Source organism: Gracilinanus agilis, chromosome 3, assembly GCF_016433145.1.
Source record: "Gracilinanus agilis isolate LMUSP501 chromosome 3, AgileGrace, whole genome shotgun sequence".
Taxonomy (NCBI): Eukaryota; Metazoa; Chordata; class Mammalia; order Didelphimorphia; family Didelphidae; genus Gracilinanus; species Gracilinanus agilis.
Window position 1 is genome coordinate 51,876,471 of NC_058132.1, and position 20,779 is coordinate 51,897,249.

At 48.5% G+C, this 20,779-nt stretch overlaps 1 protein-coding gene across 1 annotated transcript in view; it reads right to left on the reverse strand.

The window, feature by feature from the left end:
* LOC123243108 (anoctamin-7-like) overlaps window positions 1-19,701 on the reverse strand; it is a 20,416-nt gene extending 715 nt beyond the window's left edge. The window contains exons 1-21 of the mRNA XM_044671289.1: window positions 19,585-19,701; window positions 16,352-16,457; window positions 15,464-15,615; window positions 14,969-15,076; window positions 14,707-14,843; window positions 13,035-13,092; window positions 12,825-12,935; window positions 12,518-12,683; window positions 12,346-12,436; window positions 12,120-12,216; window positions 10,581-10,724; window positions 7,084-7,221; window positions 6,816-6,914; window positions 6,159-6,261; window positions 3,535-3,646; window positions 2,787-2,841; window positions 2,092-2,189; window positions 1,845-1,981; window positions 1,134-1,339; window positions 411-556; window positions 217-307 (exon numbers count right to left, since the gene is read on the reverse strand). Coding sequence (XP_044527224.1) covers window positions 217-307; window positions 411-556; window positions 1,134-1,339; window positions 1,845-1,981; window positions 2,092-2,189; window positions 2,787-2,841; window positions 3,535-3,646; window positions 6,159-6,261; window positions 6,816-6,914; window positions 7,084-7,221; window positions 10,581-10,724; window positions 12,120-12,216; window positions 12,346-12,436; window positions 12,518-12,683; window positions 12,825-12,935; window positions 13,035-13,092; window positions 14,707-14,843; window positions 14,969-15,076; window positions 15,464-15,615; window positions 16,352-16,457; window positions 19,585-19,701 — 2,472 coding nt within the window. The remainder of the gene's footprint in view (window positions 1-216; window positions 308-410; window positions 557-1,133; window positions 1,340-1,844; window positions 1,982-2,091; window positions 2,190-2,786; window positions 2,842-3,534; window positions 3,647-6,158; window positions 6,262-6,815; window positions 6,915-7,083; window positions 7,222-10,580; window positions 10,725-12,119; window positions 12,217-12,345; window positions 12,437-12,517; window positions 12,684-12,824; window positions 12,936-13,034; window positions 13,093-14,706; window positions 14,844-14,968; window positions 15,077-15,463; window positions 15,616-16,351; window positions 16,458-19,584) is intronic.
* Window positions 19,702-20,779: the final 1,078 nt, after the last annotated feature.

Consider the following 20,779-nt stretch of genomic DNA (forward strand, 5'->3'; position numbering starts at 1 on the left):
GAGAGAGAGAGAGAGAGAGAGAGAGAGAGAGAGAGAGAGAGAGAGAGAGGGAGAGGGAGAGGGAGAGGGAGAGGGAGAGGGAGGGAGAGGGAGAGGGAGAGGGAGGGAGAGGGAGAGGGAGAGGGAGAGAGGAGCAGCGGGTAGAGGCTGGACTTTGAGTCCAGAGAGACCAGGGGATGGGGGCGAGGAAGGCCATGGGAAGGCTCCAACTCCTACCTCAAAGGCCAGGATGAAGCCCAGTCTCACAGCCAGCAGCTTCCAGTAGAAAAGGGTGAAATTCCCAGCTTCATCCCGGAAGGCCTTATACCTGGGGTCAGCAAAGGGAGGGAAGAAGGCACCCCATGGGCATCCCCATACACACGTGCCCCTTCCTCCCCCTCCTGCCCCTCCGCCCCATCCCTTCCCCTGACCTGCAGGGGGTATGGTTGCCCTGAGCCAGGTATGTGTGGGGTGCCTGCGCCAAAGTGAAGTTGACATAGCCCTGCAGATGGCTGTGGTGCTCGTACTGGTAGAGGAGCCGGGGTAGGAAGTCCGAGGTGAAGGCAATGAGGAAGGCCTGGGGAACAGGGGGAGCTCATAGGAGAGGCGTCTGTTTAGGGGCCCCAACTTCCAGCGGCCCGGGGCACCCTCACCTTTCTACGTCCCTTCTCTGACTCTCCAGCGTAGTTCCAAACCTCTGCTGGGCTCCTCATCTCTCCCCCCAATTCCCAATCTCAGATCCCCGACATCCCGTTTCCCGTCTCTAAGTCTTTATTTGCTCTCTGACCCCTGATTTTTGAACAAGAATTTCTGGCCTCCACCTCCAGAGCTTTGATCCGATCCCCAATTCCTCACCTGATCTCCATTCATCCTTCATCTCTGCTCCCAACGTCTTGAGCTACGACCTTTGGGCCCTGGTCTCTAATTCCCCATCTTTGATCCCTGATTCCTAATCTGGGATGGTCAATAACTGTTTCCCAATACCTGCCCTGGGGCCAGGACGCCCAAACCCCAGTTTCTAGCCTCTGATCTCCAGGCCCTGATATTTGTTTCTGTACCCCAAGTCTCTGAGCTCTGACGACTGACGCCCATTTTTCAGATTTCGGCCTGGGAATCCCTGATCCCTGCCTCCCCTGCCCAGGTCCCTGGCTCACATTGACAATGACCGAGAGATGGGCCATGGTCTCCAGGATGAGCAACCAGACGCCGATGCCCTGGGCCCTCTCGGCCACAGGCCGTCGGTACTCACACACAAACTTGTGGGCGTCCAGGCGGATCTCCACCCAGTTGTTCAGTAGTGCAAAGAGGGGTGCCAGGGGGAAGGCAGCCACAAAGATGGTAATGAAGCCAAACTGCAGTACTACAGGGCACAGGGGAAGAGGAGTGTTAGGTCTCCCCTTGACCTTGCATTCTCAGTAAGTGGAAGCTCTTCTTTGCAAGCAAGGACTATTTCATTTTTTGCTTTTGTTTCCCAAGTACCTAGCACAGTTGTCTACTTGGCCCAGACTAGGTTATTAGTAAATGCTTGTTGAGTGACTGCCTGATGTTTTTTAACCTTTCCTTCTGTCTAATAATCAGTCCTAAGGCAGCAGAGTGGTAAGGGCTAAGCAATGGAGGCTAAGTGACTTGCCCAGGGTCACACAGCTGGGAAGTGTCTGAGGTCACATTTGAATCCAGGATATCCCAGCTCCAGACCAGGCACTCTATCCACTGCACTACCTAGCCACCTTGTGACTGCTTGGTCTTACAGATATTGGGTTTGTGGGAGCCCAGGTGCCATGGACCATGGTGTGGCCCTATTCCCTGTCAAAAGCTGCCTGGCCTCTCCCATTGGACCCCACCTCCCTCCCTGGCGCCCAGCTCACCCATCTCCAGGTATTCCTCAAACAGCCCCTCGCACTCAATGAGTTCATAGTCATCCTCCCAGCGTCGGGGGTCATGCCCCATCTGTGCTCCCCACAGCCCCGCCAGCTGCCGTTTCTGCCACCAGGCTTTTATCTTCCTGTGGACATGGAGGGTGGAAGAGGCTAGGGAGTCCTGCTGACCCACGGGGCCTGCAGGCACCATCGGCCCGGGGCTCCCTGACCCATTCCGTGCCCACTGCCAACTCACGGCAAGACGAATTCCTCCACGTTGTTGGCTAGCTGTTTGCCCACCATGATGATGAACAACTGTTGAGCTAATTCAATGAGGCAGCCACCAGGTCCGCACTGTGGGCACCAGAGAAGCACCATCACTCTCTGTGCCCTCAGGGTACGGGGCAGGAGCAATGCCATCTTCCCACACTTCACAGGTGGAGAGGGCCATTCTCACTTCTCAGACCTCTTGGCACGAGACACATTAATTCATTCACAAAGCATTTAAAGGTTCCTGCTAAAGGAGAGACTGTAGCACAGCAGAACACCTGGGTTTCGGGCCTATCTCTGACACCTACTGGCTGTGTGACTCTGGGCAGGTCACTAAACTTCTCAGGGCTCCAGGCAGCTGTCTATGACTAGGAATTGCAGGTGCCCATCTGCATGGATGGAGTTGCTTTCCTCACCGAGGAGATCTCCACACTTGATTAAAGAATAGGTTTGAAACACCACCAAATGTGCCAGACTCCAGAGCCACAAAGCCCAAGATGAAAAGCCCTTGTCCTTAGAGAGTTTGCATTGGGTTGGGGAAAGACTTTCCTCGTTACCTTCTGCTTCCTGGCCTTCGTTTATGGAACCTGGCCTTGAGATGCTGCAGAGATGCAGGGGAAGCATGCAAGGTTAGGGCAAGCGGCCCTCCTGGGCCTGTCTGTCTGCCCAAGAGCTACTCACATCCTCATTCCTCATGCCCAGCAGTGTGCCGTATTGTCCAGGGTAGCCCACGAACCTGTAGAGCCCAAACCACCAATTGGACTCACTGGCCAACACCACGTCAAAATCTATTCACAAATAGGCCAAGAACTCAAAAAATGTAGGTTGGAAGAACCATTAAAACATGGGATTTCAAAGTTAGGAGAGACCTGGAGCCATGGAATATGGGAACTTAGGCAATCCTTGGAACACAAAATATCAGAGCTGGGAGGGGCCTAGAAGACAGAATGTCAGAGCTGAGAGAGACCTTAGAACACAGAAATCAAAGTTTGGAAGGGTCTTAGAAACAGAATGTCAGAGCTGAGAGAGACTTAAGAACAGAGAACATCACTGTTTAGAAGGGTCTTAGAACATGGAATGTCAGAGCTGAGAGAGACTTAAGAACAGAGAACATCAGTGTTTGGAAGGGTCTTAGAACACAGAGGGGCCTTAGAACATAGGACATCAAAGCTAGGAGGGATCTCAGAACACAGAATGCCAGAGCTGGGCAAGTTGGCTTACATCTCAGGAAATTTTCTGAGATCCATTATAATAACAGAACTTTAAGGTTTGTAAGTGCTTTACAGACAACCCTGGGAGTTAGGTGTCCCCATTATACAAATGAGGAAACTGAGGCAAACAGCAGCAAAATGATTTGTCCAGGGCCACATAGCTAGAAAGAATCTGCGGTCACATTTGAAATTCCGGTCCAGCTGCCACATCCTCTTACCTGCCTTTGAAGAAGGCCACATAGAAGGGGGAAGAGTAGAAATTGACAAACTGGAAGATGAAGACTTTAAAAGTGAAGGCATCTTCATGAAGGGTCTGGGTCCGGTGCATCTCTGGGGATTTATGGGGAAGGGATTTTGTTGAATGGAAGTAAATTAAAGGTAATCAGAGGTCAAGCTGGAGAGGGAGTAAACCCGGGCCTGACATGGTTCATCTTTCTTGCTTCTCTTGGTGTCCCCAATATTGTTCAAAGGGGTTTCTGGCTTGCTTTCCCTTCCCTTCTCTAGAAACCCTCAGGGGCATTTCATAGCCCCATAGGTTCTGGGGATCCATGAGCCCCAAATAGAATGACAAGAGAGGTAAAAGTTGCCCTTGGATCTCAGAAAATCAGAATCTCAGAGCTGAAAGGGACCCTAGAGGCCATCCATTTCCACCTATGCTTGAATTAGAACCCCCTCTGTGGCATACTGGAGAAGTAATCACCCATCCTCTGCTTGAAGACCTCCAGTGAGGGAGCTTTTAGGGAAGTAAAGTAGATGAGACCCTGCACTTGGTATAGGCAGACCTTGGTCTTAATCTCACTTGATGCTGATTAGTTGTGTGATTCTGGGCAAGTCACGTTGTGCCTAAATTCTCTCATCTGTCAAATGAAGGGGGTGGATTTGATGACCTCTAGCTCTACAGCCATGCTCCTATGACCTCCTAAGATAGCCAGTTCCATTTTTTAATCCCCCCACACCACTCACGCCCTCAAGTCTGCCCATCTCCCTACAGGAGCTTGGTCCTCACAACTCACATACAGAACTGAAAAACCAGGGGACCAGGACTCAGGGAGGTGCCTCCCCAGAGTGGGATGGAATGGACCTGACGAAGCAACTTTTCCTCCTATGGATCCTATATTCATCCTTCAGAAACTTCTTTCTATAGGTTCTAGTTCTTCTCTCTGGGACCAAGCAAGCTATGTCCCATCCCTCTTCCAATGTGTATCACACTTGAACATGGTCTTCTTGATTCCAAGGCTGGCCCTCTCACCACCATGCTGTGCTGCTTCTCTAGTGCCTGACACAAAAGAGGCACTCAATAAATGTCTACTGATTGACAGTGTGATTTGAGGGTATATTAACTGTAGTAGAGAATTTGGAACGATGTCTGCTAATCCTACAGCTTCATCAGGGTCTCACTGCATTCCTGTGTTCGCTTCTGAGCATCCCATTTTATCAAGGGCATTGGCAAGAAGGAGCATGTCCAGGAAAGGGTGACCATGCTAGAGAAGAGAAGAGACTATGCCACCCAAAATACAATTTTGCTATACGAATGATGAAAGGAATGGTTTCAGAAAATCCTGGGAAGACTTGTATGAACTGATACAAAGTGAAGTGAACAGGAGCAGGGAAACACTGTATACAACAGCTATATTGTAAAGATAATCAACTCTGAAAGACTTAGGAACTCTGATCAACATAATGACCCATCATGATTCCAGAGGATTCCTGATCCATCACTCTCCAGATAGCGAATGGACTGTCGCAGAGTACAAACTGAAACATATTTTCTTTCTTTCCTTACTTTCTTATTTCCTTCCTTCTTTGTTCCTTTTTGTTCCTTCCTTCCTTCCTTCCTTTCTTCCTTCCTTCATTCCTTTCTTTCTTCCTTCCTTTTTTTTGCTTCAATAAGGCTAATGGGGAAATTTATAATATTTCTAAGAGGCTTTGCCTTTTTTTCTTTCTCAATGGGCAGGAAATTAAGAAGGGAAGGGAGAGAATTTGTAAATAAAAATAAATTTTAAGAAATTTAATTAAAAATAATAATAATTTTCCCCCTTGAGGCCTGGTTGAAGGATCTTGAGATGTTTAGCCTGTAGAAGAGAAGGCTTGAAGGGGCAAAAGGTCTCTCTTCAAATATATGAAAGATAGATTTTGAGGAAGAGAGACTAGCTTTGTTCTGCTTATCCCCAGGGGGAAGAACTAGGAGGGAGGCAGATTTAACTTTATGTAAAGCAAAATTTACAACAAGCATTAGCTCTTTGTAAAATTGGAGCTCTCCTGAAGTGGAATGAGCTATCTTGAGAGATTGCTGGTAGGACGGCTATTTGTTACTAGTGAGGCAGGATGACCAAAGCGAGCCATAAGTCCAAGGTTCATGTCCTACTTCTGATTTCTAACTTGTGTGAACCTTGGGCAATTCTCTAGGTTTCAGGTACTAAGTTACAAACAGGGTGCAATCTGCCTTGGTGAAAGGAGTTCCCACTCCAGGAGTTGCAGTCTCAAGACAAAATCAAAATTCATAAGATCATGGATTTAGACGTAGAAGGAATTTTGAAGATTCTCTAACTTCAGATGAGAAAACTAAAACTCATATATATGAAATGACTTGTCCAAAGTCATAGAACCAAGATTTGAGCTCAGATCGCTTGACCTCACTGAAAGACTTCAAATAAAGTCTATTGCCCTTTTGTCAGCTACATCCCTATTCAAGTATGGTCTAGAAATGGTCTCTAATGGCTTTCCATTCTATTTTCCATCCATGAGACTGCATAGGTGGTTGAACTGCTTTGTGATAACATTGGACAAATATCACCAGCTCCCCCATGACCCCGTGCTCTGGCCCTGCCCCAGCCATACTGACCCCATTTGGTGAGCTGCTCCGCCAGTGACGTGTACACCTTTCCCATGAGGAGAATCAGCACTAGATTGAGGAAGGTACTGCTGATGTTGGCAATGTTGCCAGCCTGCAAAACAGTCACTGGCTGGTTACCGGAGACTGCCTGCCCTTCCTTGCCCAGGGCCTCCCACACACACATAGCTCACACCCCCACGCCTGCTCATCTCCCCTCAGGAGCTTGGTCCTCACTGCTCATTGCAGAACCAAACACCAGGGAACCAGCACTCAAGGAGCTGCCTCCCCAGAGTGGGATGAAATAGGTGACACAGCTTAGACCTGGGAGGGACCTTAGAAGAGAATGTCAGCGCTGAGGGGGCCTAGAACATAGACTTTCAGAACTGGATGAAGGCCCTTAGAACACAGAATGCCAGAGCTGGAAGAATCTTTTGAATATAAAATTTCAGGCATGAATAGGAATTTTTGAGAGCCCCTTTATTTTTCAGAGGAATAAACTGAGGCCCAGAGAAATTATTTGCCCAAAGCTACCCAACAAGTAAGACTTCAGGTCTTCAATTTTTCCATTACACCATCTGCCTAGAGGCTAGTTATGGGAACAAGAAAGGGAATAAAGAGGGAGAATGGCCTTCCTCTTCCCTTCTCTCTCCTGTGACAGGTACTCACCTGGGTCATGAGCACAGGGTTGCCTGTATGGAACATCACGATGCTGACAATGCCGCGGTACATGATGACAGATACTAGGAAGATCATCACCACACACAGCTGTGGGTCAGAAGCACGAGAGAGTCAGGGCCTGGGAAATGCCTGCTCAGCTCATCCCTACTTCTACATTTCTGGCAAAGCCTCAGATCCTTCTTCCATCCTTCCCAGTCTGGGCCCTCCCAGCTTGAGACCATCCTTGACCTTCCCTTCCCTTGACCTCCCAGCTCACCATGACAAGGATGGCCATGGACCCAGTGACCATACGGGAGAGGCGGGCTCTAGGAGGAAAGTAGGGCTCCTTTAGTCCAGTCACTGGGTTCTGAGCCATCTGAGGTGCCATAGCTGCAAACTCTGGGCGGGGGCGCTCCTGCCAAAGATAGGGGACAGGTCAGGGATTGGCCAGCTGGCTGAACGTCCTGAATAGCCTGGGAATGTTCAATAGGAAAGGAGAAAGGAGAAGGGACAGACTAAGGAAAGCTGGTTGTTTTGAGGGTAAGGTCCCTGACGGCCTGAAGCTTATGGATATTGGGAACTAGATCTCCTACCATTTCCCCCATCTCCAATTGGAATTGGAATACCCTTCCATGTGCAAATCATCCCATCCTTCAGACCTTACCTCCTCCAGAATGTCTTCTCTGATCTGCCCTGCTCAATAATATCTCCCTTCTCAAATTACTCAATTCAAGAATACAAACAACAAGAGATTTGGAGTCCAAAGGGAAGGGAAAGAAGGGAACAAGTATTTCTATAGCACCTGCTAGGTGCCAGGCTCTGTGCTAACTACTATGTACAAATATTATATCATTTGATCTTCACAACAATCCCAGGAGAACAACCCTGAAAGATAATGCTGTTATTATTCCTACTTTACATTTGAAGAAACTGAGGCAGCTTTAAGTGGCTTGCCCAGGGTCTTTACAGCCAGTAAATGTCTGAAGACAAATTTGAATTCAGATCTTCCTGACTCCAGGATCAGTGCTCTGACCATTGTGTCACTACCTGTCTCTAAGGAAGCCTAGATTCAAATCCCGACTCTGGCTCCTACTACACGTGTGACATTGGGCAAATGACTTGACCTCTCTATCTCTAAATCTATGGTACCATGATTCTTATTACTACCATGATGGTTTGTCTTTTCCTCATCCTTTTTGATAGAAACAGCCCAAGGACAAGTAACCATCCTATTATTACTTTTTTAGAGTTTAGGTTCTTTAGACTATGGCTCAGGTGAGAATAAAATATTGTATTTCATACTTAAGTAAGAGTATTGGAATGTAAGTCATCTTTGGCAGACTCACTGCAAGCATTCCAGGAATTCCAGGAGTTGGTAGAATGATGAGAATGATCAACACCACCTCCTGTCCCCACCTGGTTTTGATTTTCCTCCCACAAAGCCTCTATATTTTGAAAGCTTTATATTCCATGCAGTTTGAAAATTACAAATATTCGGGATGGCAGCATCTGTTAAATTGTCATTCTTAGATTTCTATGTGTCGATGCAATACCTAGGCAGTCATGAGCAATAGTTTCTGTCTATAATGATGTTCTTGTTCTAATACTTCATTGTTTCTCCATTTTGCTGGGAAGCTAGAAGATTCCATTACATCATCCCTTGCCACAACTGTACTACCATTTATCACTGTAATGATGGGAATGCTTTCTATTTCTTGTTTGATCTGACATGTTTTTGTTATGTGACCATTTGCATAGCCAGGAATTTTCCATATCTTCTTTCTTGTAGAATTTTCTCTCCCATGATCTCCCTGAGTCTCTGTGATCATATTTTGGATGGATACTCAATTGTTTATTTGGTTCTTTGCATTGTAATCTTCATTGCAATCCTTGTTGTCTTAACTTGGGGACTTTTGATTTTAATTATTAAAGATGTTGATAATTTATGAAATATTCTTGCTTTTTGGATTCCATTCTACCTCTTTTGGCATGTCTCCAATTTGGTAAGATGGTGTTCATGTTTTCTACAGCACATACCAATTAGGTACTAATGTAATTTTTCATTGTCTTTCTGCTAGTCCCCTGTAGTTTCCTCAAGTCAATTCTGCCATTTGACCCATGTCCTTAGAAGTATTATTATTTCACTCCACTTTTCCTTCTATGATCCTTACTGCCAAAGTACATACTATTTTGCATAAATCCTAAAATCCTGTAACACTCTGTCAAATATCTTGGGAATATGTGTTCATTCACTATAGAGCAGATATAACATTTCTGAATCCCTCTGTTTGTCATAATTGGTCAAATAGTTGGATTCATGCTACCCAGCTCAAAAAGGGTTTTTAGAAATTCCAGTCTAAGTATGCCCATCTCCTTTTTTTCCTTCAAAACCTTTCCATTCCATCTTAGAATCAATACTGTGTATTGGCTCCAAGACAGAAGAGAGATCAGGGTTAGCCATGGGGGTTAAGTGATTTGCCCAGGATCACAAAGCTAGGAAGTTTCTGTGGTCAGATTTGACCTCTAGTCTCTATCCACTGATCCACCTAGCTGCCCCTGCTGATCTACTTTTCAAAATCACTCCAGCCAGAACCATTATTTTTGCCATAAGTCTTGTTATTAGGTTGCACTTCTGGAATCTTGATAAGATTTTAATGACCTGAAGTTTTTCAGTTCTTCCTCCCTCTGCTGATTTAAGAATCTCCTCAGTTTCTGCTCTTATTTCATCTAATCTGGATTAAGGTAGGAAATGACTTCTCGAGATTTCCCTGTGTTCATCTAAATAATAAAATATGCTATTTTATAGCTGAGAGCCACGGATATTACTGACAAAAAGTAGAAAGAAATCCTTGCTTTTGATCAGTAAGCCTTGCTTCCAGTTCCATTGATGTTATACTGTTATACTGCTGGACAATTAAAAATGAGTATTTTATATCTAAAGTCTAGTTCATGTATACTTATGGTTTAATCCACTTCCCTGGTCAGCACATCCACCAGGAAGCTTGTTTGGCAGGTGAGATAACTGGTATTTCTGATGTGATCACACATATCTTGACATCTCGAAGGAGCACCATTTACTCTGCTATTCTCTAGGTCAAGCCAATCAGCACAAGAGTTTTGAGTGAAGCCAATCTGTAGCCCTAGGCTAGTTTGCCTATTTTTAACCTTCATAAGAACAGTTACAGCATTGCCAGAGTGTGGACTCAATCGGTCCAGATCCCAAATGGCCACCATTCAGAGTTTCTGCCAGGTCTTCACAGATAACAGTGGTGCAATTTGTCCGTCTGTATCTTATTATAAGAGCAGTTAGATGGTGCAATGGATAGAACATCAGGCCTGGAGTCAGGAAGACTCATCGTCCTAGGTTCAAATCTGGCCCCAGACACTTACTAGCTGGGTGACCCCAGGCAAGTCACTTAGCCCTCTTTGCCTCAGTTTCTACAGCAGAAGAGCAGTAAGGGTTGGGAATGGGGGTTAAGTGACTTACCCAGAGTCTCATAGCTAGGAAGTGTCTGAGGCTTGATTTGAACCCAGGACCTCCCATCTCTAGTTCTGACTCTCATTCCATTGAGCCACCTAGCTGCCCCAACTTGGTCAATCTTTTCAAACAGATCATTGGGAACTAGAACTACCAAGAAATGGAAGACATGGGTCATCTGGAATATAGGATCTCTGAAAATTGGGGAAATGGGGAATTGGTCATCCTGGGCAAAGGTGGCACTGGAATTGGACCTTGGGAAAGAGTCCAGTGTGATGGGCGGGGGGGGGAGTCACCTCCTCTTCTTGGAAATCTGCGCAGTCCCAGTGATGGGCCAGTGTGGCATTCTTCCGTCTCCAGTGCTCCAGGAAGGCCATGGCCCAGAAAGACATGAAGATGCTGAAGAAGACAGTCCCTGGATTGTCAAAGAGGTAGCCCAGCTACAGGGGGAACAAAGAGGGAGTCAGGGTGGGCCTGGGATCCTCAGACCTGAGCCTTGTTGCTCACAGAATCATAGATCTGGAGCTACTATGGACCTCACTGACCACCTAGTGGAACCACGAATAAAAACACTAAAGCTCACAGAGAAGAAAGACCTCGCCCAAGATCACTCAGCTAGTCAGCAATAATAACAATAATAACAATAATAATAATAGCTAGCAGTGATATAATAACACTTTGTGATTCGCTAAGTACTTTATACATATCATCTCATTTGATCCTTCCAGAGACCCTGGGAGGCACAATTATTATCCCCATATTGCAAGTAAGAGAATGGAGCCTAAGAGAAGGTAAACCAGAGGCACTAAACTAATAAAGGTCTTAGGTAGGACTTGAACTTGGGTCTTCTCCACTCCCAGTTCAACACTCTATTCCTTGCCACCTGCAAAGCCTGTATTAAAACTTGCCTCTCCTGACTGAAAATATAACATGTTGGCCACGCACCATGACCCTGGGGGACCACGATATCCATCGAATTCAATTCCACAAACATTTATTAAACACCTACTGTGTGCCAGTCATCATGCTTGGCACTGGTGATATGAGAATGAAAATCAAGATAGCCCCAGCCCTCAAGGTGCTTAGAGTCTAGTGAGGAAAGGCAACATGTCCACAGAAATACAAAATACATTCAAAATAAGTTGCCAAGTGATTTGGGGAAGTGGCGGAAAGTACTAATGGTAGGAGGTGGGTTGGAAGAGGGGGGCGTTGTGACATTTGAGCTGATCCTTGAACAGATCTGGGGATTCCGGGAGGAGTTGGTAAAGAAGAAGAGCATCCCAGGCATGGGGACCAAGAGCATCATCAGGAGACAAAATGCTGTGTCCTTTGAGGAATAGCAGGTTGTCAGATTGGAATGCACAGGGCGCAGGTAATATGTCTAGAGAGAGATATTAGAACTGGATTTCAAAGGAATTAGGCTGCTTCAAAGAGAAGCTTCTCTTTTATCATGACAATAGGGAGCCATTCTAGCTTCTTGAGCAAGGGAGTGAATCAAGAAAAAATGAAAATTAATTTTTGCAAAAGCACTTAAGTATTATCATAAGAATTGAATAAATAAACAGAAAAAAAAAACAATGTGGTCCCGGTTGTCAAACAAGCCCACACTCCAATTGGGTAAGACAATACTTTCAGGGACAGGGCAGTCCTAAGGGCGCAAGTGACAGGGGCTTACATAGTCAGACCTATATAAGTCAGACTTAAGGAATAGTAGTTGCACAGAGAATGGCTTGGGAAGGAGAAAGCCTAATTTCTGGTTACCACAGGGTGGGATTTAAAGTCCAGCAGATTCAGATTCCCCCACCCCTAACCCACAACACCTCTCTCTGGCTCACCTTGGCCATGGGGCAGATCTCTGAGATGTTCCAGGTAGCACAGGTGGCACAGAGTGGGCACATGACGAAGGTGCCCCCACTGGCACAGATCTCTTTCCTGAAGGCAGAGAGAGGGCAGCCAGGGCTGGCTGAAAAGCCACCACTACCTGCCCTCCCCCTTCTAGTTCCTGGATGTCTGCCTAGACACACGGCTAGGCTACTCCAGCCATGCCCTGTGGACACTCACGCAGGGGTGTTGGTGCCCATGGTCAGGAGGCCCGAGACGAAGACCAAGGTGCCCACGACAGCAGCAGGCAGTAGCCAGGCAGTGTAGAAGCCTGGAAAGTCAGAGAACAGGGTGAGAAGAGCCTGCCAGCCTCCCAGCGGGCACCTCGCCCCTGGCCCTCCGACCACCTCACCTAGCCAGGCAAAGTAGATTGCCACCTTCTCCCCAAAATACTCGCGCACGTGGTCCAGAGGCTGATATTTGTGCCAACAGCGCCAGCGTGCCCAGTAGGAATAGAGCAGCTGTCGAGGGTTCAAGTCTGCGCCAGGCACGTGGTACCCAGGCAGCTCAAAGGGGCCCTGGGAAGGAAGAGAGTCGGGAGATGCGGCCAAATCCATCCGTGGCATCGTCTCACCGCTGGATGGCATTGGAGCTTCCTAAGCACTGGATGCCAGGCTCACCAAAGCCAGCTGGACCCTTCCCCAGGGAGATGCTTCTACCTCATGCAGTGGGAAGGCGGCAGCGTAGACCCCCTCCGCCAGCAGGCGGGCAATGCCCATCTCTGCGTGTTTCCGCTTCCCGTAGACCGTGCGGGCTAGGATCTCTGCCACCTGCAGAGGGAGACACCCCGGCTCGTCCCACTGTACGGCGGGGAGGGCCGTCAGACCACCCACATTCCGTTCCTCTCTCCCTGGCAGGGAGTCACTCACCACACGCTGTCTCTGGGTGTTGGAAAAGTAGGACTCTGGGGAGTCACTGCCCAAAAACCTGTGGGAGAGGCAGAGCCCAGGATGGCTCACAACCCTGGTGTCCCCCCCCCCCCCCAGTAGAGACCAGGGCTGGAAGCGAGAAGAAATGCCGTGCCCAGAGAGCTGACCCACATTGTCCGGCTATGCGAACAAAAGCAGAGACTCCCAGCGGCAGAGGCCTGAGAGGCTACTGGCTGTCTGACCTCATCCTGAAAAACACTGCCCAAACCCCTCTGATCTCTAGTCATCAGCTTTCCCTTGTATACCTCCAGGAACAGGAAACTCACTCATTCCACCGGGGGACAGCGTCTGGTCCTGAAAGGGTCCCTGAGACCTTTTCAAAGGGGCCCTCAGATTTCATAATAATACTAAAATGTTTTCATTCCTTTTCTCATCTTGTATTTATTTTATAAATTGTGTTTAACACGATCACTCTAGACCAGTGATTCCCAAAGTGGGCGCCACCGCCCCCTGGTGGGTGCTGCAGCGATCCAGGAAGGCGGTGATGGTCACAGGTGCATTTGGGGGCGGTGAATAACTGTAAGGGGGCGGTGATAGTATGTGACAGGGGGCGCTAAGTAATATTTTTTCTGGAAAGGGGGCACTAGGCCAAAAAAGTTTGGGAACCGCTGCTCTAGTCTAACTATCCATAACCTGGAATTAGGCCGTGATCAATGAACGTGTAAAACCCAGTGGAATTGTGTGCCGGCTAAGAGGGGTTAGGGGGACTTGGGGGAGAGGGAAAGAACATGGAACATGGAACTAGGGGAAAATATTAAAAAGAAAAATAAAGAAAAAAATAAATTGTGTTTAATATAAATAACAGATTTTGAATTTCGACTGCTAGATAGAAAACCCAGCCCGGAAACAAATGAGGAACCAAAAAGGGGTCTTAACCCTTCCAGAATTTCTGGCTTAGTAACAACTCTAAGATGGAAGGGCAAACTAGGCAAACGGCATTAAGTGACTTGCCCAGGGTCACACAACTAGGAAGTATATGAGGTCAGGTTTGAACCCAGATCCTCCCGGTCCAGGTCTGCTCTCAGTCCACTGAGCCACCCAGCTGTCCTCAGAGGTAAGCATTTATTAAGCACCCACTAAGTGCCAGGCACTGAGTGGGGAAAATGGAAAAATGAAATACTATCTGCCCTCAGGGAGGGCCATTCAATCAGAGGAAACAACTTATAGATAAACGGAATTATGCAAAATAAACCCGAGACACTGCACGGCGCGGGGTGGGAGGAGAAAGCGGGGCTGACACTCTGTTCCATGGCGCCTCTTTACTACCCCTCAGCCCAGTGTCCGGCCCGGAGCCGAGAGGCGGCAGGGCTCGCGGATGGCTCAACTCAAGCAGGATTTCCCAACACCTCGAGCGCCCCAATAGGGCCTGGTAACCGTCGATGACAGGGTACAGCAAGGCTGGATTTCACGTATTTACCAGCACGGGCTACGTGCCAGGCTCCACGCGGGGCCGTTCTGCATCGGGCTGGGCTCCTCTGAGCGCGCAGACACGCTGAGCCTCCTCCGCGGGCCGGTTCTCGAGGGGTGGAAGGTTTGGGCCCGCTACCGTGCGGGCACTTGGCAGCGGGTGGAAGGGCAGGCGCTGGCCTTTGGTCAGGGGGCTGCTACTCACTTGCTGAGCTTGGACCGGCGGAAGGCGCAAGTATAGAAGTCCAGCGGCTTGTTGGGTACGTGTTGTTGCAAGAGGTTGGGGAGGCGGAGGCGACGCAGGATCTCGGCTGAGCCGTCTGCGTCTGGGTTGGGCTGGACCTGAGGAGAGCCTTTCCCGGTCTCTTGCCAGCCCTCAGCCACCACCCCCCAGGACTGCCGCCGGAGCCCCTGCAGCCACGCTGGCATGCACGAGCTCACCGTCTCTGCCCGTGCCCACAGCCCACCTGCAGGGGCGCCCGCATGCACAGCTCCTCGGCGTAGTAAATGAGCACCTCCCAGGGGGCACTCAGCTTCAGGTAGTGCACGGCCCTCTGCTCCCCGGGGGTCTCCTCCTAGGGACACGGAGCCGGTCAGAGGCCCAGCCGCCAAACGCCTGCCTAGCCAGCCAGCCCCCCACGCGCCATCCTCTGACCTGACCACCAGGAGCCAAGGGCATGGCTAAAGAGGGGAGATGGGAAGAAGCGTCCTCAGAAACAGAGCTCCAAGGAGGACTATGGCCCTGTAGAGCAGGGCAAACACCCCAAAGTCAGGCTCTGCCGAGCTGGGGTGCCCCTGGGGGATCCCCTGGTACCCTAAAGCATGGAGCAGGGCAGAGGGCTGACCTAGGGAGGCACCATGGGAACCGCAGTCAGAGCTCTGCTTGCAATGGCAGAGCTTGGAGGAGCCCTAGACCACTCAATCCAGAGAAGGCACCCAGCAAGCAGCAGACCTGGCCTCACCTCCTCCAGGAGCAGCCCAGCTGCCCGAAGATTCCTTTGGAATTTCCCCCGCCATCTCTGCTGCTGGAGCCGCTGTCGTTCAGTCTTAGTGAGCCCGGCCAGGGCCCCCTTCCCTGGGAGCCACAGCTTCTCCTCCCATACTAGCACAAAGTCTGTTGGAAGGAGGGTCCTCAGTGGACATCTCCCCCACCCCGCACCATTTCCCTCTCCCCAATTCTTGTTCTAACATGGGGAGACCTCCTAGGGCATTCTTTCAGTGACAAGGAATAAAAATGATCGTCCTGGGGGCAGTTGAGTAGCTCAGTGGATTGAGAGTCAGGCCTAGAGCCAGGAAGTCCTAGGTTCAAATCTAGCCTCAGACACTTCCCAGCCATGTGACCCTGGGCAAGTCACTTGACCCCCATTGCCTAGCCCTCACCACTCTTCTGCCTTGGAACCAATGCATATTGTTGAGTTTAAGATGGAAGCTAAGGAGCTGTGTGACCTTGGGTAAGTCACTTAACCCCCATTGCCTAGTCCTCACCACTCTTCTGCCTTAAAGCCAATACACTGTATAGACTCCAAGATGCAAGGTGAGGGCTTAAAAAATAAATGAATGAATGAATAGATAGATAGATAGATAGATAGATAGATAGATAGATAGATAAATGAATAAATGGTTGTCCTTCAACCTAGTGACATGTGAGGGAAGGAGGACATGGTATATAGTTGTTCAAATATGAGGAAATAGGGTAAAGCACAGGAAATTGGAATGGAATGGTATCAAAGGAAACACCTCCCAATGCCAGATGTGTATGCAGAGGTAGGATGGATTCGGAGAAGCCCTCCCTGGAGGTAGGGGCATGGACCCTAAAGGGCTGCCCCATCTCCCTCTAACCAACTTCTCACCAATCTTGGTTTTCCGATCTCGGAAATAGTTGCCCCTGGAGTCTAGAGAAGAGGTACGGGAGCATGGGGCACAGATGGGGTTACCCTCCTCTTCTTGCTGCCACTCCTGGGGTGGAAGAGAGGGGGGAAATTTGAGCTAGAGATGCAGCTTGTACTATACTGTGCCCAACTCCACCTCCAGTCCCAGCTGTGCCAGCCCCTCCCTCCCACCCAACCTCCTACTGCCTGCTAACTATAGAGCCTTGAACAATGGAGCTGCTGTCAGGGATCTGAGAGAAGGCCCCCCTTGAACCCCCACATCCTTCTCTCCTCAAACTTTCCTTAACTCGTAACCCTCTTCCCTAGTCCTTCCCCAAGGGCCTTTAGGGAGCCTCCTGCTCCTCCCAGTCATTTCATTCCTCTCCCAAGTCCTCAACTTTCCCAGCCCTCGTCTCCCCACTCATCTTTCTTAGATTTCCAAGAATTAAAGGTGAAAAGAAATTCCTAAGGCCACCTGTCCCTTGCCCAGAACCTCCAACAAGTAAGTGGTTATCCCCATCCTTTGCTAGGAGACCTCAAGGGAGGGAAAACTCAAGGCAGATCATGCCATCTTGGGATAGTTCGCACTGCTGAGAAGTTTCTCCTTACATGAAGGCCAAATCTGCCTGGCAAAACCCATTGCAAACTGTTGATGGAGACTGAGTTTGAAATTCAACAGAACTCTCAGATATTTAGAATGTTCTCCAGTCATGCCTACCCAATAGTCTACTGATGAAGTCATTGTTTGACCCGAAGTATAGGGCGTAACATTTAATTCTTCTCGGTTTTCTTATAATAAAGCAATTTCTCCTTCTCCTCTTGCCCTTTCTTTTCATCTTAGTTTGTCTCTATCCTGGAGAGATCCTTTGGCACCTTCACCCTGTCTGCTAACAGAACTCTCCCTCCCAGCTTCGAATCTTCCACAAATCTGGTGAGCCCACTCTTTATATCTTTATCAGAATCACTGATAAAGACAGGAAACAGCCCAGGGCCAAGCACAGCTCCCTGGGGCACTCCACTGGACACCGCCTTCCAAGCTGAAGTTGATTACTCTTTGGGACCAGCCATTTATTCATTCCATCTTGGGATCAATACTGTATATTGGTTCCAAGGCAGAAAAGTGGTAAGAGCTGGGCAATGGGGATTCGTTCATTTCTAAATTCAATCATTTCCAGATTCCTCTAAGTCTACTCTCATCCTGCCAGTATCTTCCATCTTGCCCACACACATAGCATGACAGACTTTCCTTTTTTTTTTTTTTTTTTTTAACTTTCCATCTTGGAATCAATACTGTATATTGGTTCAAAGGCAAAAGAGCAGTAAGGGCTAGGCAATAGGGGTGTTAAGTGACTTGTCTAAGGTCACACAACTAGGAAATATCTGAGGTCAGATTTGAATCCAAGATCTCCTGCCTGGCTCTCAATCCACCGAATGAAATCTAGCTAAGCCATAGTGACAGCATTTCTGATTTACCAGACTAGTAACCCTATCGAAAAAGAAAACTGAAATCTGCTTATGATGGATGGATGAATAAATAAACACATTTTTAAAACATACTTATTATGTACCAGGCACTGTGCTGGGTGTTGGGGACTTAAAGACAAGTGAGACAATTCCTGCCTTCAAAGAGATTCCATTCTAGGGTGGCCAGAGGACTTTTTGTCAAGAGGAAGCTGAGCGAATGAAGCTGGGCTGGCCTTTAGTGATCACTGCTTCCTTTCCCAGATGCCTCCTACTGTCCCTTTAATAACATTTTCTAGAATTTTGCCCAGAGTCACATCCAAACTCCTCAAGCTACCATTTGCAGGTTCCATTCTTTCTCTTTTTGAAAATGAAGACATTTGTTTTCCTCCAGTCTTTCCCCCCTCTTCCATTTTCCAAACATAAGAATAGCTAACATTATACAGCTCTTCCTAGGTGCCTAACACCATGCCAAGCCCCTTATAATTACCTCACTGATCCCTGATGGAGGCTTAACAATTTTACCCCCTACCTCCTTCGGGAGCTGGGATGTGGTTCATCTTGGTCTAATCCCTCCACTCTCACTCCTCCCCTAGTCAGCAACTTCTCCCACTTTCCTCCTGGTCATCTCTCTCCTCCGAGCCTTTAACTCTATCCCTCTCAGACTTCGCCTGAATCCCTCAGCCCTCCCCACTCCTTGGTCTTTCCTCATCTACTGGATTTCATGTGGGAGAGGGACCTCCAGTCCCCTCTTGGGCCAACTCTACACCCTGGTAAAGTCCCTCGATAATCTAGGATGGGAGTGGGGGAGGGATAGGGTGCTAAATCTTCAAAGGTAGAGCCCCACCAGCCTAGACACAAAAAAGGAAGTATAGGGAGCAGCTGGGTAGCTCCGTGGATTGAGAGCCAGGCCTAGAGACAGGAAATCCTGGGTTCAAATTTGACCTCAGACACTTCCTAGCTCTGTGACCCTGGGTAAGTCACTTGACCCCCATTGCCAGGCCCTTACCACTCTTCTGCCTTGGAACCAATACAGAGTATTGATTCTAAGGGGGAAGGTGAGGGCTTAAAAAATAAATAATTTTTAAGGGTAGTGTGAAGGCTGGGACATAGGATATTCAAATCAGATGCAAATCACATCTCCTTTTTCTGGTGTTCTCTCTCCAACAGGTTGGGCTGAAAGGGTGTGGGGGTGGGCCAGGGGGTATATCTAAGCCTTCAGGTAGTTCTGGGGTTCTGAGGTATTTGGTAACTTTTAGGAAGATACCCAAAGAGCTACCATCTCACTGGCTGCAATCACACCATCCTTAGCCCTTTGGAAGAGGTGGGAGCTGGGAGGTCCCTACTCAGCACATGGGCATGCTGGCTGCCCCCTCACTGCTCCCTACCCAACAGCATACACCCCTTAACACACCCCAGCTAGAGCCCTGCACCTCATCCATCCCCTGGACCAATGCCCTAATTTTACAGAAAAGGAAACAAATCCATCAACAACAAATGACTTGGCCAAGATCATACAGTTAATCACAGGTGAATCCAGAACTTGAACCCCAGTCTCCTCACTCTCAGGCTAGTGTTCTTTCCATGGCATCTTGACAGAACCCTTCCTCCCTCCCCCAGTATCCATCCTGTGGGATGCCAACAAGTCAAGGAGGGCATCTGGAGGACGAGAGGAGGCAGTAACCCAGGTCTGCTTTTTCCTAGCCCTAACGGTTCAGTGGCACCACTACCCCGACCCTGGGCACAGCACTCACTTGGGCAGTGGCACAATGCACCCCATTCCGCAGAGACCCCCGAGGGAGGGGGGCTGGTCCTTGTTCCAAATCAAGCAGCAACTGGACATCCTGCTTCTTGGACTCTTTCTTCTTCATTCTTCTGGCAAAAGGATCAGGGGGCTCCGGGAGTCCCCAGACCAAGAAGAGAAAAGGGAACTCGGGGACCGGGGCTCAAGAAATTCTACTTCTCAGTTCAGCAGCATCCCTGGGAACAGGAGCGAGGGAGGAGGGAGGCTGCTGCTACACCGTATTTCCTCACATCCTAGCAACCATCGAGCTCCTGAGGGTTGGGCTCCTCTACAGATGGGGTCCCTAGGAGTCATCAATAATAACAGCTTGTGTTTATTATATAACATAGCACAAAGCTCTTTCCCCATAATACCTCTGGCAAGGGAGAGTGGAAGCATTACTTTTGTTGTTCCCTCATTTCAGGGTTTTCTGGGCAAAGACACTAGAGTAGTTTGCCATTTCCTCTTCCAGCTCATTTTACAGATTGGGAAACTGAGGCAAATAGGGTTGGGTGACTTGCCCAGGGTCACACAGTTCACAAATATCTGAGGTCAGATTTGAACTCAGGAGATGGAGTCTTCCTGACTCTAGGCCCAAAAACTCTATCCATTGCACCCATTTTACAAAGGAAGAAACTGAGGCTTAGTAAGGAAAAAGATTTTGACAAAGGTCATACAGCTGATCACTGGCAGCCCTAGGATTAGAATGGATGTTCCAGCTCCAGACCCAGAGGTTTTCCCTTATGCCATACTGCAAAGGAAGTGATGTGAGAGAGATGAGTGCACTGAATAGATTAGATACTCTATGTAATAGAGGGGAGATCCCAGCAGAATCTGCCAGGGCACAGTGGAAGGGGCCAGGTGAGTTCTCGGTCAGTTGGACCTTATACCATGTGACCTGGAACACAACATTTCCTTTCTCTGGGCTCAATTTTTCCCCCTGTAAAATGGGGCAATTGTTGGGTATGATGACAGAAGAAACTTCTTCCTAACAATTGTTCAGCTGTGTCCAACTCTTTGTGATCCCACTTGGGGTCTTCTTGGCAGAGATGCAGAAGTGGTTCACCATTCCCTTCTTTCCTTCTCCAGCTCATTTGACAGATGGGGAAACTGAGGCAAACATGGTTAAATGATTTTTCCAGGGTCACACAGCTAATAAGTATCTG